General features: G+C 41.5%; 1 protein-coding gene across 1 annotated transcript; it reads right to left on the bottom strand.

Moving 5' to 3' along the window:
- Positions 1-784: 784 nt before the first annotated feature.
- Positions 785-19,187, bottom strand: limk2 (LIM domain kinase 2). Its single transcript, XM_076890856.1, has 16 exons — positions 18,914-19,187; positions 18,561-18,651; positions 11,459-11,594; positions 8,017-8,126; positions 6,781-6,966; positions 6,399-6,504; positions 5,066-5,280; positions 4,773-4,959; positions 4,606-4,692; positions 4,180-4,311; positions 3,650-3,706; positions 3,229-3,294; positions 2,967-3,138; positions 2,821-2,876; positions 2,469-2,626; positions 785-2,093 (listed from the first exon to the last, which is right to left on the bottom strand). The coding sequence occupies exons 1-16, from the start codon at positions 18,927-18,929 to the stop codon at positions 1,880-1,882; spliced, it is 1,989 nt and encodes a 662-aa protein (XP_076746971.1). The 5' UTR covers positions 18,930-19,187; the 3' UTR covers positions 785-1,879.
- Between the last annotated feature and the right edge of the window lie 271 nt (positions 19,188-19,458).

Below are 19,458 nucleotides of genomic sequence, written 5' to 3'. Positions count from 1 at the left end.
TTTTCCACACGCTTCTTGCGACCCTGTTGACTATTTTGAATGAAACGCTTGATTGTTCGATGATCACGCTTCAGAAGCTTTGCAATTTTGAGACTGCTGCATCCCTCTGCAAGATATCTCACTATTTTTGACTTTTCTGAGCCTGTCAAGTCCTTCTTTTGACCCATTTTGCCAGAGGAAAAGACGTTGCCTAATAATTATGCACACCTGATATAGGGTGTTGATGTCATTAGACCACACCCCTTCTCATTACAGAGTTGCACATCACCTAATATGCTTAATTGGTAGTAGGCTTTCGAGCCTATACAGCTTGGAGTAAGACAACATGCATGAAGAGGATGATGTGGACAAAATACTCATTTGCCTAATAATTCTGCACTCCCTGTAGATCATCACGCAACAGCCATGAGTAGGAGTACCAGTGGCAGATCTTAAAACTAAAGACCTAAGTTGACAATAATGAGCTTATTAAACTACATTTCTGAGACAAAAAATAAATAAAATAAAATGCTGATGGCCACCAGTATCCCTCAGCCCTAAGTAGATTCAGGTATGGTAAATGAAAATCCCAGGAGACTGCCATCTTGAGTCACTGCATTCACAAGATTTTTAGATAACTTAACCTCTGACCTTGCCTTTGAGGTCACAGCTGCACCTATGCATGAATTTGAAAATCATACATCGCCTCATTCTCGAGTTGTTGCATTCACAAACTTAGGCGCCCCGTGTCGTCGCTCTTCAGTGCGTTTGATGCCACGCACCTGAATAATGACAATTAAAAATGCAACTTTCAGAAGGTTTATTTATGAAACACTACATTAATATAAATAATAGTGGTTACAGCTGGTTGTCAGTACCCTGAATGATGATAGCAAAAAAGGCCAAAATGTCATTCGCTGACGAAATGTCTAAAATATACAAATCTAGAAGTCCCATTAAAAAAAGAAGAAAAAAAACAAGACGTCAAATTAGTGCTACAATATGTACATACTTATATACAGTGGAGAAAATATCTAGTCCTGTACAAAGGCAGTTCTTTTCTTTTTCCAAACAGTCAGCTCTTGCATGATTATGTCCAACAATCATTATTAACAGTCCTAAACTGCAAAAGAGCTTTTGTCCCGTTTTTTTCCCCCCCGACAGAAATAAAACATCTGCACGGTGTTCGTTCCACATTTTGGTAAAATAATTAAAATAATTAAGCTAGAAAGTACACAGATCCATGATCAAAAATGAGATGAGTGATGCTTGGAATAAACATAATCTGAACATTTCTTTGCCATCATGTGTGAATTCTCAGCAGCAACGGTGTGTTTTGCTTTCTTTGCTGCCCAAGGTCACACCTATTTTTTTTTTGTGTGTCCTGCCCTGTTTATTTGAACATGCCAATGAGCTAGACTGTCAAGGATCTTTGTTTTCTTTGCCGCTGAAGTGAAGTGACTCCTCTGTTGGGCAAGGACCGATCTGTGCATTCCACACACAGCAACAACAACTCCAGAGCCAAAAGAAACCCGACAGAAAATAAAACTGTTGTCACGTGGGAGCATAAAGTCCTCCGCCTTAGAAAGAAAGAGTCTTTCCCTCTGCCAAGGAGGACGTTTTTCTTTTGTCTTTATACAGAGTGAACAATCTTCTTTGTAATGAGTGGCACAGGAGGAATTAGTAAACACTTGTAATTCTGAAATGTTTTTGCACTATCTTTGCAGTTCACTGGTATTCACAGGGTTAAAGTCCCAAAAACACAGATTGATCCAGCTACCTCAGGTTATCCAGTTTTAATACGGCTCGGGTTCAATACAACTTTCCTCTTTTTACACATCCACAGTGCAGCAGGTCAGAGGTGTCACTAAAGTAAATACAGACAGAACAGGCAGAAGTCCTAGGTGCCATTGTCTGTCGTGCTCGAGCAATCTGGAGAGGCTGCAACTGGGGTTAACGACTGATCGGAGCTCTGGTTTGGAGAGCCGTCTTTAGGCCAATAAAGTCGACTCAGGCTCTGATGCAGTTCATCCAGTTCGGCTGGCAGGGGGATTCCCAGCTCCTGATTGAGGGACAGAGCTGCAAACCAGTCCTCAAGCTTCTGAAAAGGTGGACTGAGGAATAAAAAAAGGGAGAAAAAGGAATGGTCAACGAGGGCACAGAGAGGGGTTTGAGGCTAAAACCAGACTGACAAGGTTGAGAGAAAACATGAGGAAGCAATCTGGTAGCAGAGGCGTGTCTCTCAGCGAGCAGGTTGAGATGGCATCTGAAAGGGTTTTTGTTTCACTCCTCCTCCTACAACCAGTTTCATTAAAAGGCCGCATACCGTCTCGAGTGAAGGCAGATACAGTTCTCATATGGCCACATCTCTTGACTCTTTCAGGTTATTAAGAACTTTACCTTACCGGTCAGCAACTCTGCAGAACATTAACTTTTCATAACAAGTTAAATGAAATCTGTAATACATTAAAACAAAAGCTGTGGCTCACCGGTTGTCTGGTGTGAGGTCACAGCAGGCTACAGCCAAAGGAAAGAAGGCTGGTGTGCAGTCTTCAGGGAGAAACTTCTCCACAAACTTGCCAACATTTAGGCCAAAGTCCAAAGTCCTGGGGAGGCACTCAGGGTCCGCGTAGACTTGTCCAATGATCTGAATCACAGTAAGGAGGATAAACAGTAGGCAGTCAATTAAACAGATAGTGATGTGCATACAATGCTTTCACACATAAATGCATCAGTGCTTACTTTGAAAGGCTTAATTGCATGCAAGGTCTGTCATCTAACCCCAAAATGTGCTCGTTAAGCCATTACTTTGAGTAAACTGAGTAAAAATCAGCGTCTTACCTCGCAGAGAACAATTCCAAAGGAGAAAATGTCCACCTTCTCATCGTAACGTTTACCTGAAATAACAGATAAATAAATGTAATTACAAAATGGGTACAAATTAAGCTCTCATTCCTGTTTTTTCCCCCTTTTTAATGTCCACTCACCATTTAGCATCTCTGGAGCCATCCAGTAAGGATTCCCCACAACGGTGTACCGCTTCTTTCGATCAATCCGTCTATAACGCTTCTTATTGGTAGGTTTTTCAGGTGGAGGTTTAACTTTCTCTTCTACTACGAGTCGGGACAGTCCGAAATCAGCAACGACTACAGTGTTGTCCTGTTGAATGATTACAAGCGAGGCTTCTCTAGTTACCCAGGATAGGAGAGAACAGGGTTTATAATGCCAAGAAGATGAAATGCCACCTACCAGTTTAACCAGACAGTTGTGAGTATTTAGGTCTCTGTGGATGATGCTCATTGAGTGGAGGTAGGCCTAAAAACAAAAGGGGGAAAGTCATGTCAAGTAAGCACAGAGAATCCAAAGTAAATCCAAAAATAAATTATTCATTTGCTTAAATCTTCTAAACGCGGATTTCATCAGATCTTTACAAGATGAATAAAAGGGTTGCACTTTGTCACAGCATGCGGTTGATCTACAGCTATGTTAAGCATTTTGTTACACAGTAGCTTAATGGTTATAGTTTTTCAACTTCATTTTTTCTTTGAATTCATTAGTTTCATTTTCCGGCTCATTTGTGGCACTTAATATCTAATAGATGTGGTTGTTTGAACACATACAGTCAGGTGACAGTAGCAGCTAGTAAGCTCTTTGCAGGAGGCCAACTCACCATGCCAGAAGCGATACCCTTTGCAAAGCTCACCCTCTGCTCCCATGGAAACGGGTCCTGTTAGTCAGGAAAAAGAAAAAGCAATGAGACAAACAGAAGCTCTCTGAGAGACCATAACAGCGTTAAATATAATGATTTTACACCAAGTAGGAGACAGCTATGTTAAATGAAATTAGACCTTTATGAAATAAACTAAATCTAAAATAGTCCTCCCCCACATGCTTTAAGCCTCATTAGGGACAAAGCACCCTCACTCTCCTCAGTGGGGCGTGTGCTGAATAGGCGTTGGCAGTGGGGGGGGGGAGCGGAGCGCGACTTCTCCAAGTTTCACCTGAGAACACTTTCTATAACTTTTCTCACTCCACGAGCCGGTCAGTTGATACACAACCCAGCCAATTATAGAGTCCAGAGCCCTGTATCAGTGCAGAGTTTACTCCAGGTCACCACCCTCCCTCCCCTCCCTACATAACTCCTGGCACTGTTTTTCTGCTTCACTATGGGTGAGGAGTGTTTCAGCTTTTTAGACTCACCATGTCTCTGATGAAATCCTTCAGCGTGCCGCCCTCAATAAACTCAGTAATCAAATTGAGCCTTTTGTCTTTGTATAGCACGCCGATAAACTTCAGAACGTGGGGATGGTCAAGGCTTCGCATTACTTTGACCTGAAGATTAAACGTGTGACAGAAAAAAAAAAGAAAAAAAGCTCCAGATTATTATAAGCAGATGATCCCAAATTGATTTACACCAGAGTCTGTGGGATAAAAAGCACTGAATAAAATACAAGTCAAGCTAATGCGTTTCCACAAGACACTGGCAACAACAACAAATACAAAGAGTTAACTACTGGGTCATGTGCCGTGCCTTTAGTGGTGTGTATTAATAAACAGCTCCATACAGAGACAGTGGACTCTGCTTTCTCAGTGACTAATCAGAGGCTCCTGCTGCAGATTACCAACCTCTTTAAGGAACGTTTTCTGGGTCTCCTCATCACACCGGATCAGCTCCTTCATCACCATCACCTCGCCTGTGGCTTTATGAGTCACCTGCGACAGAAGGAACACATGAATTACATGAAGTTCACAAAACTTGCTCGATGGCAGGAGTAAAAGAGTAAAGGACCCACCTTGATCGCCTGTCCAAAAAATCCTTTTCCTAAGACCTCTCCGTGTAGGAGGTCACATGGCCGAAAAATGCGGTGAGAGCAGCTAGCGGAGGATCTCAAGGACTCCGAGCGCCCGATGTCTCGTGTAATAAATGGATGGTCTTTAGGAGAAGTTGGTCCCGGTGACTTGCATATACTGTTACTGCGCCTGAAACACAACATAGCTCATTAATGATAACTCGCATCCCTGATGTCTTCTTCATTACAGAGTCCAAAATATGGAAGTTGCATGCTTTTTGGTTGTTGTAACATACCTTAAAGACCTCCTTTTCAGTGTGCCATCGTCAACCACATCTGTCCTCTCCAGCACCGTGTCAGATGGTGAGGACATGCGCATGCGGGAGGTGGCTGGGACTCCTAGACGGTTCCCTGGTGATTCCAGCCTTAGCCGGTCCAAACGATGCCTGACTGGGTCATACTCTATTAGAAGGTGTAGCGTGTGACTGGTACGGTGAATAAGATCATCCACCTGGTTAGAAAAAAAAAGATTATACATATATATATTTATTAACTAGGGTTAATGGATTTTCCACAATTACACTATTTTCAGGCTTTTTAACAACAAATGCCACAATTACTTCCTGTAAACTATCATCCTTCACCCTTAGGATGATTTGATGGCAATGTAATAAAACTTCCTAAACAACACTGCAAAAATAAATAAATACCAGTATAATTTATAACTATATTCAAAACTGATGCTTAAAAGCATCAGTCAAAGAGCCCTGGTTCAACGTCAATTCTTTAAGTCTGGTATTTGCTTATCCAAATGACAACTGATGGTGAAATCTGAGGTGCAGTCATAGTTTTTGTACTGGCTCAGCCTGTGTGACGCAAGTCCAGCGCTGTAGGTGGTAACACTCCCACCACATAAATTGCAGGACATGTGACATGCATGCTGACAGCAGTGACCAAGTTACTGTGATCAGAGTGTCTAGATATGCTTACGTTTAAAGGGAACAACCATCCCAGTGTTGAGCACCATGTGCTTTGTTCGAGGAAGAAGGAAACTAAAAGCCCAGTTCATGCAATGTTATAATAGTGTCTCTGTTCACCCTTTGACACAGCAGAGTCTGACAGGTAAAGATGACCAGCTAATGGTACGAGTAAAGTAAGAAGCTAAATCAAGTTCTGTGAGTTAGTCTTCATTCAACAGCAGCAAACTATTCATAAGCTCATGATGATGTCACTTACTTCATGTTGTTGCCCAACATGAGTTTCCTTTTATTGCGCATTTCTTTTCATTAATGCATTATTTTATTTTTCAGGTGAAATTCTGTTCTGATATTTTCGTTATCTTTAACATAACAAAAATATTAAAAAGGAACCAACCAGTCGAACACAAAAACGCTGAGATCGTGGGAATGAGCCTATAAGTGCAGTCATTACACACCTTTGTCTCCCAGCTTATGTAAAAACGATCGAGGAATGGGAAGAATGTCAAAAATCAAATGTGCAGCGATTGTATAACAACATTGCTATGCGAAAGTGCACTCAAGGAATTGCATTAACGATGAAACTAATCGGCTTTGGCTGAATGACTTCACTTATGACTCCATAAGTATCAGAGATAATATGTAAGCCCACCTCCTGCTCCATCAATGTCGCCACAGGAAGGCCATTGATCTCCAGAATCCTGTCTCCAACATGGATGGCATTTCGAACCTCTGGACTAATAAGCATTCCTCTGACCCTGAAAAACAGCAGCAGCATGAGTAAGTGAGGACTATGAAATAAATGTGCTGGTTTAAAAACAGCCGGTCCTGTCTGCCCACCAGGACACCAGGACTCGAGAAACTCCCATATATTATTAATCTGTCAATAAGTACTTTTTTTTTTTCAGTGGCTTATTTACACACACCTGCTATTTAGTCAACCTATAATCAACGTTACGTAAAGCATTACTCATGCTGTTCCCACAGAGCCTCGAGGACAGGCATGGAGTCAGACATCACGAGGTCCCACTTACTCTTTGACCTGAACACTCGCTGAGCCATTGACATCCCTCAGCACTGACACAGAGAGGCCTCTCTTCCCATTGGCTGCAGAAGGCATCGAGATGAGGGTCACCGTGTGGGGCAGGGAGTCCAGGACCGAGTCGTACGAGCGTTTTTCCAACATGGGTGTGAGAACCTCCTGCTTGTAGCACTTTCCGCTGTTCACACCAGGAGAATGCAGAAGCACATTTTATTAAAGTTTGGTTCAGAGGGCACAGAGTAACAGGAAGTCATGCAGAAGTGACCAACTAATCGTGAGCAAACATACTTGAGGGTGAACATTAACTTTTTAAGACATTCCTGGCATTGGCCAGTACAATTAAATGTAAGACGTTCTAGAAAAAGAGGGGACAAGGATTTTTAATTAAAGGACTATAAAACTGAATCGCAGCAGAAGAACCACATGAAATGTCCAGGGTTGAAAAACACATAAGATCAAGTTTAGTTTAGACCAACCAAGTGTTGCAACCTAAAGTAAAATCTAATCTTTGCTCAACAGCTTTTTGCTTTACTATCAATATTGCACCAATTTAATATCAGTGCCATAGAGTTACAGAAACAAGCTTTGGTGTATCGGCTGCTTTATCCATTTTTGCGATAACTCACTGGATATAAAAATTCAAACACTGCATTCTGGGTAAATTTTTAAGTCTTATATCATCATGTGGGACAGGCAGCTGACCAAAAAAAAGGTACAGTATATGACTCCAAGCTGTGACTACTCCTGGATCAAAGCAATTTTCCAATATAGTCAAGTTTTAACACTCGTGAGTGTAGCTTATGGCTGTTAAATAGAAGTTTAGATATGGCACACTGATGAAACCGCATCAGGCATGAGTGAAGTTATGCTGTGGTTTTTCTTAGATTTATAGTGTACATATTATTTTATGTACACTAATTACCCATGTGTGATCAATCCTAAAATACTCTAAACATGAAGGTAAAAATATATCTGGCTTCACTAAATACTCTAAAGACACTGCATGAAAAAAATAAAAACAGTTTACTCTGGTGGCGTTAGCTGGAAGCACCTGGCTAATTTTTCATGGGACGGCTGTCGGAGTGGTGTATAAATGAGTTTACAACCTTTACTTATAGACTATGAAAATCAGCCTACATACCAAGACACGTATGTTAAGGCCCTACAATTGCTGCTCTAAGCAGTTCTCAACAAACAGCTTTAAAGAAATCCAGTGCAGGTGACTTACCAATACAGTTTTGACCTCTCGACTAAAGCGTAGGTGTCCCGGTCTTCAATGACCACCTTGCAGCTCAAGCAAACAAAACACTCAGGATGGTACTTATGTTCTCCAGCCACCTGGAAGCAGAAACAAACGGGCTAGTTCTCCATTCAGAAGTAACGCGACGAGCCTGCTGTCTTGTTCTGTTGTGCTTTGGTGGTGAGCTGTGAGCTGCGTGTTGTTTTCTGCCCTCCTCCCTCCCACCGTGAGCGGTGACATAGCCGTAACACCTGCTTCACTCTCAGCCTGTCTGGAATCTGCTATGACATCACCCTCTGGGGATCTGACACACTCGTCTTACTGGCTTTCTCCCTTTCAATGGTCTGAAACTTTCAGCTGCTTCTCACCGACACTGCCTGAGTATCAGTCATCGATTTCCCTTTCTGACATGCATGCAGGACTTCAGTTTCATCACACCGTTTTCATCCCTTTCATGCAAGATGAGATCATGTCTACCCTTTGCAAACAAGTAAAATGTTGATTTCAGGACTATTTATGTAATTAAATAGGCAATAGACAAAGTTTTGGTTTTAACTTGTGATGAAATACAAGTCGATTGCACAAAAATGCCTGGGCTTAAAGTGTTTGCCTAGCAATCTTGCACACATTGGACAGTTTTGTCTACAACCAGGTACAAAAATGAAGGCTTGATTGTGAAACCAAAACAGGAAGAGGATGGCGCTCTTGTTTTCCCGCTAGTTGAAATAGTGGACCTGGGAACAATGGGAGTAAGTGCTGAAACTGTACCCAACAAGAAAAAACAGGAGGAGGAGGCGAGGAGGATAAAGTGAAAGCGATTGAAAGTTAATGGGGGGGGGGGGGGATCAGTGGGACTTGAGAGGGTTTAAAGATTACATTCACCTGGTATTGTTAGACCAGACCGCCAATTATCAAAACCTGCCCAATACAGCCATGTGTTTCAGGCCCCGTCCACATGTGGATGGGTATTTTGTTTTATGCATTTTGGCCTTAAAACGGTCGTTGTGAATGGACTAAGTCACTGAAAAAGGAGAATTTAAAAAAAAATCTTCCAGGATAAAGATTTAGAGAAACTGATTTTCTGTGTTTACAAGTGGACAATAAAAGGAACCTCAGAACCGTGCACCTTTAACCCCTTTTTTCTGCCATCAGCCTGTGTCCCGCGTTCTTATTTGTCACTTCTGATTGGAGAACATTTCTAGAAATTTAGGGTTATATCATCATCTCTTGTTTCGACATGCTCCTGATGTGGCCTCTTTGTGTGGACAGATTTTTCAAAACAGTGCTAGAATGGACGGGATTTTAGATTTCAATATTAATGCTTTCAAGCTGTGAGCAGAGCTTGGTAGCGGTGGGGGTACTCCTAGTACTGGCCCCAAGCCCGGATAAATGGAGAGAGTTGCGTCAGGAATGGTATACGGGTTGGTGTGACAGAGGAAGATAATCTGCCATGGTGACCTTTAAAGGGAGCACCAGCAGAAGAGCAGCAACTCTGATTTTCTCACCGTTTTGGAATAGAAAAAATAAATCAAAAGCTTTGATATTTGTTTGTCTTTGATGCAAACAAAAGTCCTAAAACTATGGATTAGTTATCTCAGCTATTTGCAATAAGCATATGGGGAGTTGCTCAGTATTTTTCCCACATTATTGCCACAGCTCTGAGTCAGAAACTTCGTGCTGTGAAAGGATTCCCTGCTGCTGCAGAGAGATTAAAGTGATGTCAGCCAAATCATTGTGACATATCAGGAGTCTGTCAGTACCTCCCTGCCTTTAAGCCAGGAACAGAAAATCCACCAGTGACTAAGAGCAGCCACAAACCTGCCTGAGGCTCAGACAGCAGTGCGGAGCAGTAAAAACTTGGCAAAGCCAGATCAAAGTGAGGGACAATTAACGGTGACCCCGCTGTGGGCAGAAAAATATGGCAGTGGAAAACAAAAGCGGGATTGCATAAACTGATCATAAACACTGTGCTCTGAATTCCAAAAACATCTCCAAAGAATCAATGAACTAACAATCAGCTGGACCAGGACAGAAACAATAGTGTTCTGGACTTGAATACTTAACAAGCAGCAGCGCTGCATGGCCCTCCTCCGCTGATGGACCACAATGATTTTCTTTCTGGCTGAGAGGCTCCGGTGCCAGCTATGCCCTGCCAAAAACACTTGGCTTTGCTGGCTGATGAAGCAGAATGCCAGAACCAAATAGAGGACTCCATTATGTGTGTTGCTTGGTGGCAAAAAGAAAAACTTGAGCCTGGCTCCATGCTAGAGAAGTGACCCCATTTGTGGCCACCTCAGTTTTAGGTTTTTGATTTGTAGATATAAAAAAAAAAAAAAAATCGATGCTGCCTGACATTTAGGTTAAATTTAATGGATGTCAGTTTCTTTACTTTAATAAAAAAATATAAAGGCAAGTTGATCAATTACATTTTCTCTTTGTGGAGAAACAAACCCCAAAAAGCAGGCGCATTTGTTCTTTATACCATCAGTACGGATCATAATGTGAGTGGCAGAGTGTGGCATGCATTAACAGAGAACTGTGGAGAAGTTCTGCACTGAGAGGGAACATAATGGGGCCTCAAGGGGGGGAAAGTAATTCACAAGTAAAGTCTAGACCGCATTCTGCAAAGTCCAGCAGCAGCCCATGTGAAGTATCACTCATCTGTAAATGTAATAACTGCCACAAAAAAACACTGCCCCCTGCCTTTTAACGCACGTTAATCTGGAGCAGTAAGCAGAAACAGGAACAGAGCGTACTAACATGGTCTGTGGGCTTTCTGGCATTATTTAAGTAGGCAGGGAAAAGGTTGGCAACTGGTGTTATAAGATCATGGCAAGACAGACGCTGAAAGCCAGGCAATCACATGCAAACAGCAGTGGTCAAACAGTCTCGACCCAGTGTTGAGAGTCTCCAAAAGAAAAAACAAAACGTACCAGACGCGCAAAGAGCAAAAAAACCGATCTGGCGGGTTGTAATTCTCATTCTACACCAGAGTATGGATACTCTGTTATGTTCAAGTCTTTAACACAAGAGGGCTGAGTGCCAGGCCAGGTCAGCGTGTCATGTAAGCATTAAAAGAAGCCCAGCCAATGTTGTGTAAAAACTTCTATTGGATTTACAAGACACAACCCCCTCCCAAAAAAAAAACATGCAACCTGATCGCACCTTTAATTGCATCCTGACTGCCTGAGATGTGCATCTATTTCACATACCACACCCGAGCTTACATGTGCTGTCTCAGCCAAAAGCAACTAACAATGTTATCTAAATGTTTTTACAGGCCATAGAGTGCTTGGACATGTAAAATTAGTGGAGTCTGGGCTGATTAGGTGTTGGCTCAGATTCCAGTGTCTTTGAGCGACAGCTTAAAAAAAGAAAAACAAAAGACCCTCCATACAATGGAGTAAAAGAATGAAAGCAGCAGACTTACCATCGCAGGTCCAGTCATGAGCAGAGAGCAACCATGACAGAGCTCTCCAAACTTTTCCCAGTAGTGATTGCGACAGTACAGCTTGCCGTCCTTCTCATAGTACCAGTTAGTCAGGTGGTCACAGCACACAGAACATCTAAGGAGACAGAAAAAAACCAACACTCAGGGTTACGGAGGCAGAACAAAAGATTTCAGAATGGATTTTGAAATGTGAAGCAGATGTCTATGATGACATGAAGGCGCTCAGAGTCTCAAAAGCCTGTTTGACTGCATGGATGTTGGATGTACAACACATATGAGACACAGCAGGGGAAAAGCCAGCCAAAGATGCTGATAGAGAATACTGACTGTGCACAAAAGCAGCCAAGCATTTAGATTTTCCAATATTTCTAATGTTTCTTATCTTAACTTCAGCATCCGCAATATCTCTTAAAAAAAAAAAAAAGTGTGTTTTTTGAACAGTTTCTCATGCACAACGTAGGAAACAAACCAAAAAAACAAAATCCAAACTGCCCTAAATTCTCATCCAGTAAACCACCTGTGAGGTCAGGGCAGCCACACATACCTAGGGGTGCAGCGTGGGCAGTCAGCCAGTGAAATCTGCCTCCTCAATGATGCTGCTGACTTTAAAACCTTTACTCTGTGGTGATAACGCCATGTGGACAGTTTCTTGCAAAAATATTGACGTTTTTAATCAGAAGTTTAATCAGTTGCAAACGTGCTACAAGTGACTTTGATGTCTACAAGTTAAAAATGAATCAAAAATAAGCAAACACGGATAAATAAAATCGGTTTTGCTTGTTAATCTAGCAGTTTTTAAAATTTCAAGAAACATAAAGAATGAAAACTTTGGACTTTTGTTTGTACGTGCTGCGTCCTGTGAAACGTCCATTAACTCTGTTGCACTTGGCAGACCCTCCTCACTCTGCCTTTGTAATCAAGGGTCAACGTCTGGAACTGAAAAATTCAGCGAATGCAGAAGTAGCAAAAACTGCAACTCCTCAAGTAGCCAAAAAGGGTGACAAAAACTTCACAGCTTTGAAAATCATATTGGGGCTGAACTTTCTATAACTCATCCATGGATATAATTCAGTTATCTGTTATCAGCATCATCTAGACCTTCGAAATCAGAATCAGAATATTTTATTAATCCCTGAGGAAATTATGTGGTCATTGGATTGAACCTCTTCATTGTGTGTGTGCTATTGGAGCTTTTTAAATGGATTATCTGACTAATGATATGGCTTGCTGCGTGCTCGCTGGCTCATTCTAGAAGCTTGTGCTCCTGCTTGGCGAGTAAGATTACATTAATCCACTGCTGAGAACTAATAAGCTGATAGGTGTGTCTGTGTTGCACCCACACAATTTATAAATGCAGCATGTGAACCACGTTTGCTGAATCGCACTCCACCCTTCAACTGTATAAAGGTAACAGCTGGCTTAAAAAAAAACAAACAAACAAAAACATGGCTACAGCTTAGCTTCAAAATGTGGAGTCCAAAAACGAAGGGTGACACCACAGTGCCATATCTGTGTTTTATACCATTTATACTTGGTGATGTACCAAAAAATATTAACGAATCTCAGTGTAATTTTTGATTTATCAATGAATGTCTCAAGAATATGGAACTTTTTTTTCAAGAACTGTCTTTAAAATAAAATAAATGAGTAAAAGCATCACACGAGAAAAGCTGTAACAAAAATTCTGATCGCTTTGCCAATTGTCAATTCCACACATATAACATGCCTTGTTTTACAAGGTGTACAACAGTACGAATACCTTGTCGCTGAAATGCCCTGGGGCTTGCACTGTTAGAGAGGCAGGGATCACAAAAGTAACTAACTAAATAAAAATGCTCCACTTTTGAAGAAGCAGATGTTGGATTTGGGAGAACTTTTCTTACTTGATGACTGCGCAGTGCCTTTATAGCTGCCAAGTCCTTATTCAGTGCTTAATGGGATTCAGGACAACAACCTATAAGCAGGCTCAAGATAAGACTCTACAGAGGCAAAGTCCTCAAATTATCCAGTTGGGCTATAATACAGCTTTTGATTACAGTTCATTTTCTTAAGTAGGTCATATTAAATACTAACAAGTCATGCCGTTAGCCACATTAGCTCAGAAACCCATCCTGGGGTTTAGGATTTCTGAGTGTCTCTCATTGTACTTCTCTTCCTTCAACAGTCTAACAAAGCGTGATAGTAAAAGCTAGCACTACCATTATAAATAGTGCCAACTGCTGCTCCTGTTAAATGACTAGCTGCTAATCGAAACTGATATTTGGCAGAGGTAAGAGGACGTTAATGCCTGAGACTGAGACAAAGTGTTCAGAGTGAAGAATGCTGAAGTTACCAGCAGACTGGGAAGCACCTGCAGGCACTGAGCGTTCCTTGAACAAGCTGCACTGGTTATGCAAAAATGATGGCAGCAGATTTAACTGCCAGGGCCCGAACCAGGATGAGCCACTTTATGAGAGATCGGATTACTGAAGCCTCTGGAGCCACTTTTGCCCGACTTTGCAAATGATTCCTCAAGCTTTTTTTTCCCCCCTCTCCACCTTGGTTACACATTCACCTGAAGAAGAATCCTGATGTATTGGTGATGACATGTAGACAAATGAGTCACAGTGAAAAAGAGACGTCAGGACAGTCGACTATTTGGACTTGAACAGGAAAGAAAAAGCTGTTCACTGCATTGATTTCTCTCGAACTTATGCACAAAACTAACAGCAGATGTGAGATAATATACTGGCTGCGTAGAGGAACGGCTATAATATTAAACAGTCAACTACTTTCAGTTTAGAGTGGTTCCCAGCATGATTATTTTGCCAGTTACTGTAGATGAAAAGCATCAGATTCTCGATGAAGACAAAAACATTATTTTAAATGCTTATCGTACGCATTTTTATTCTTTTGGTGCTGGCTCCAGTCTTCAGCTGAGACCCGCGTATCACGTTGTTCTCTCCACTGTAGGTATAGTTCATCCAGGATTATTGACTTTGGCACAGACTCCAAATATTTCAGAGTTTTCTGGCATTACTTAAGAAGGAGCTGTCCTTTGGAGGAAAGACCACATGTTTGTGTCTGTGCTGCAGAGAGAAAAGTGGAGAATGAGGGAACAGCTGGCTCTGAGGCAGAGAGGACGTGACATGAAACAGATCCATATTTGTGTCAGGAAACAAACCTTTTTCCTCTGACATGAAAGCAACATAAAAGAAAAGGACACAAGATACAGCCTGGTGTATCACACTGTGCTGTGATGAGGAGTAACAGAGCAGAACAATTATCCTGAAGTCAAGATTGCATGAGTAACGCTTGCTAAGCTGCTGTGGTCACAACTGCACTAAAAGGCCAAACATCTGATGTCTGGGTGTGACACAATATTACACAAATTTGGCATTTTCATTAAATGATTAATAACGTTATCAAACATCATTAGGAGTGGGAGAAAATACAGATGCTGCATTATATTATTATTGACTCGTTTCTGCTGCAATACAATTACAGTGCCAACTTTTAAAATTTTGCCCGGTCTTAATGAGTCTCAGTTTGTGCCGCAGCATTCGGATGGTAGTCTGACACGAGGTTATTATAGTTAACTAAAACAAAACTAAAAACTACTAGAAGTGAAAAACATATTAGTTAACTTAAACTACTTAAATTGAAAAAAATATTCGGAAATGATTTTGCGAACTTGGAAAACTCACACAAAATAAAATCAAATAAAAGCCTCATTTTTAGAATTTGTTGCTTTGGTAAAAATGTTATTACTAGCTGCCTGATGGAGTCCGGCGTCTTCAGCTTTAAAAAGGTTGTGTGCTTTTGTTTTAGTACCTGTTCAGATTTCCCAAAAGGTTGCCCCTGACATATTACAATATACAACACACACAATAATAATTATAAATTCTTATTCTAAAATAATAAAAAAAAGAAAGTAAAAGTAAAGCTTTTTCCAGTGAAATAACGCACCATATCACAAAGCTGAAATCATCTCAAACTGGTCTCTTAAACATCACAATGAATTCATTGTACTCAAATGGCCTCCACAATCTCCAGATCTCACCCTGATAGAGCACCCTTGGGATGTGGTGGAACGGGAGAGTCACATCATGGATGTGCAGCTGAGAAATCTGCAGCAACAGCGTGATGCTATCACATCAGTGTGGATTATAATCTCTGAAGATGAATCTATGCCATGAAGACTTAAGGCAGTTATGAACACAAACGCAGGTCCAACCTATTACTGACAAGATGTAACTAATAAAGTGACCAAGTTAAAAATAAATAAATAGGCCACAATACACATTTGATTGTTGTAGCACTCAGACATTGCCATCAGCCTGAAACATTCAGTATTTGTCAAACTGTAGCACACAGACAAGTAATGTCAGCACAGCACCAACAACGACTGGAGGTATCAACACTCTCATTGTCCCTTCAATAGATACAATAGTTACAAAGAAGAAGAAAAAAAGGTGTATTTCTTCAAAAATACTGAATGTACAACATACTGTGTGTCTCGGTGGAGGAGAGAAAACAAACATACAAAGAAAAACTTGTTCTGAACAAAAAGCATTCATATACAAAATTGTATTGTACACTTTGTTCCTTTTACCATCTACATTAAGTAATGCAAGTAAGCTTATAAAAACACCTAAATTCCTCGTATACATGGTGCTGAATGGGCGTGTGCACTTAACTCAGGTGGTTACAGTCACGTTGGCTGCACAAACACTACACAGTAAACATTACTTGTTTCCTTAAATATCCATTGCCGTTGGAGTCCTTTGTTAAAGTGTGGCAGTAATGATAGAAATAGACACTGAGATGATCTTTTACATGTGGCCTTGAAAGCCTGACAAAGGTGTATTTCACTGTGTGCAACAGCATCAGCACCAACAAGTTCACCACAGCTCCTTTAAGTCCTCAAAGTTGTGAAATTGGGCCTCCATCAGACCCGTTTATACTGGACACACCCCACAACTGCTCGGCTGGAGTCAGATATGGAGAATTTGGAGGCCAAGTCAACACCTTCAACTTTTATTATGCCAATAGAGGACACAGCCATCAGGAGAAGTACTTGCAATGCTGCTTGTACCTAAGTAACCTCCACAAGAAGGACATAAGACTTTCCACATTTTCCAAAGCATCCTGTACAGCCTCCACTGGCTGGCCTGCTTCCAACAGCACATCCAGATGCAATGTCTTCACAGGTAGGCTAAATGAGGCGCAAACATCCACTCATCCACATCTTCTAAATAATGCTCGTGTGCACCCGGTGCTCTGTAAACGTGTACATAAGCAGAAGGCTTTTTGGGGGGGGTTGTTTTCCTTGAAAGCAAAACAATTGTTGAATTTCACTGAATTTAAAGTCTATAATGTATAAGTATGAGGCAACACCAAAATGTAAATGAAGGCATAAAAGAAAAATAGTAGCGTTGTACAAATCTAGCTGTGGCTTCTATTTTTGGTTAAACAACTCTCCCCAGTATGGGAAAGACTATTTTTAACCATAGAAAAAATGCAATAAGATCTGCAGTTATGCAGGTGGAAAGCAGTGAACAAGATAGGAAATAGTTTTGTCTAAAAAAAGAAAAAAGAAAAAAAAAAGCCAACAACACAAAGGCTTCTGTAGTGTTTGAGACAGAGAGCTCACATCTCTGATTCGCCGTCTAGGAATGCAGAACGCTGCGGAGCTGAACGTGCCATTACCTATAGGCCTGAATAACACTGCCAGGTTTACTGGAACAAGAGTGATGCCACCTCACAAGAATGTTACAGAAGGTGGAGGTATACGGAGGGCAGAGGGGCAGCATGTTGACAATAGAGAATGGGACCACCACAGGGTATCACATCTGCAAGGACATTTTTATTTTTGTTTGCTTAACGAGTTATGTCTTGCAAAGAATGTGAGCGACGATGGCATCAGCTTACAATGGTGCTTAGAAAAAAAACAAAACAAACACCCAAGAAAAATATTTCATATATGCAGAAACTTTAAAGAAGGGAAGTTATTAGACAAAGAAATGACCAGGAATTCCAAAAATGTGAAAAGGTATAAAAGAACAAAGGGAGGGAAAGCATCAAGGGTGAGTAACGCAGCTGCGTCAGGAACCTTGCTGCTGAGATAAATAGGCTTTGTGTGTTATTGAGAAGTGTGTGCTTTAAAAGAGTGAAATCAAAGGTTGTGCAAGGACACTGCCACATACATACTGGCTTAAGAGTCCCTTTTTTTCAGCTGTAAGATTCAGTCAACCTAGAAAATATTAAATGTGTTCTATTTTTAGTGCCAGAGGAACCCTGATCCACTCCCAAACACATTTTTGGGTGTACTTGTGTGTGCTAGGTGCGCCTTCTCAGTCAGAGATAGAGAGAGGGGAAAAAAAAACATTCACTAATGAGCAATATTTCACAGATTCAGTCAGCCAGCTTTGGCTGATCAGTTTTATAAAGTTAGTTAAATACAACCCAGCAAATGCAACTGCGATCCCGCAGTAAGCTGAAATACCGCATGTCATTCCTGTTAAACAACCTGAGCTTCCTTATTTAACACGGAGGGAAAAAACAACAACCTTCAACTGATCTCCATGGGGAAAAACCCTCTGTGTGTTATATAATATTGGCATGTGCAGTATGTTGACATCAAACTGCAGGTTTACTGCTGCACACAAAAATATGGTCAGTGACCTGTACGAACCAGAGAGCTCACATCATCTCCACGGCGGCAATCATTAAGCTTAAGAGCAGAAGGGGCAAAGTTCTCCTGGGGAGGCGATCTGTCAGCTGGGACTGCCGAATGACATTCTACAGAGGACATTTTGTGCACAAAAACGATGGAGAACAGTTGAAAACAGACACGAGTCTGTGTTTAGGCGACAGAACAGAAAATTCTGGGATTATCCACAGGTCCATTTGTAAGTACATCCAAACAGAGTAAACTACAAACACACACACAAAATCAACCACACAAACAACTGTCTGTGTCAGCGCGAGCTAACACCTCCTTATACACAAACAGTCTCCAGCCATCGGAGTATGAGTGACAAAACTGTGCTCATGACAGTAATGAGGGTCCTTAAAATCAGGATCTGCAGCCACTTACTTGAAGCAGGCGTTGTGCCAAGTGTCCTGGAGGACTTTCATTTGAAACGAGTCTTGAATCTTTCCTCTACAGCCCACACAGTAACACTTATCTGCAAAGAAAGAAACGAGCCTCCCCTGTAAATAGGTGTAGCGCAGAAACCTCATGTGAAAATTGCAATACTGGTTTAACTGGGATCTGGATTTGAGCGAGCAAACAATCGCGCCGCTGCGCTCGGTCTCCAAAAAGCCCAGTTTTTAAAGGTAAAAACATTGCGTGAGCTGAGCGCTTCAGACAGAGAGATGGTGCTCTTTTACATCACTGCAATGTAGCATCACTTCAATGTAAAGGTACAGTGTGGAATACCACTTTACCTCCTGGTTCCTCCATCTACTCCGCGAGAGTGTCGTCGATATTCAGGTCCCTTTTTTTGTTTTTTCACTAACTCCTCATACTGAAGAGGAGAGTTGTCATGAGCCGCTTCACGCTTTCGTTCTTCCCCGTCCGAGATTCCCACCTCTAAACACAGCAGGAAGAAAACACAAACGCCTTTAATCCTCCACAGAGAGAGAGAGAAAGCAGTGAGCTGAGACCTCCTGGACGGAGCTGTTCTCTCGCCGCTGGCAGGATGACTGACGTAATGCAGTGCTCACATTCCTGTACGGAGAGCGGAAAGGCCAAACCTCCGCACCTGGAAGAAGGAGAAAACTGAGATTTGGCCCCAAACGCGAAAGGAAAAACAGTGGCGCCATCTACTGCCAATATCACCGCACTACACAACGATTTGCTATGTGGTTGCTAGGCTTTTGTGGATAGAAATGAAACGTTATTGTATGTTATTGTCGCGACATAAAAACGATGGGATGCTTTTAAAGTGTTGACGTCATAATATATTAAGGATAATATAATCATCAGATCT

Source organism: Maylandia zebra, linkage group LG12 (assembly GCF_041146795.1).
Source record: "Maylandia zebra isolate NMK-2024a linkage group LG12, Mzebra_GT3a, whole genome shotgun sequence".
Classification (NCBI taxonomy): domain Eukaryota; kingdom Metazoa; phylum Chordata; class Actinopteri; order Cichliformes; family Cichlidae; genus Maylandia; species Maylandia zebra.
This window is presented reverse-complemented; position numbering and strand designations above follow the sequence as displayed.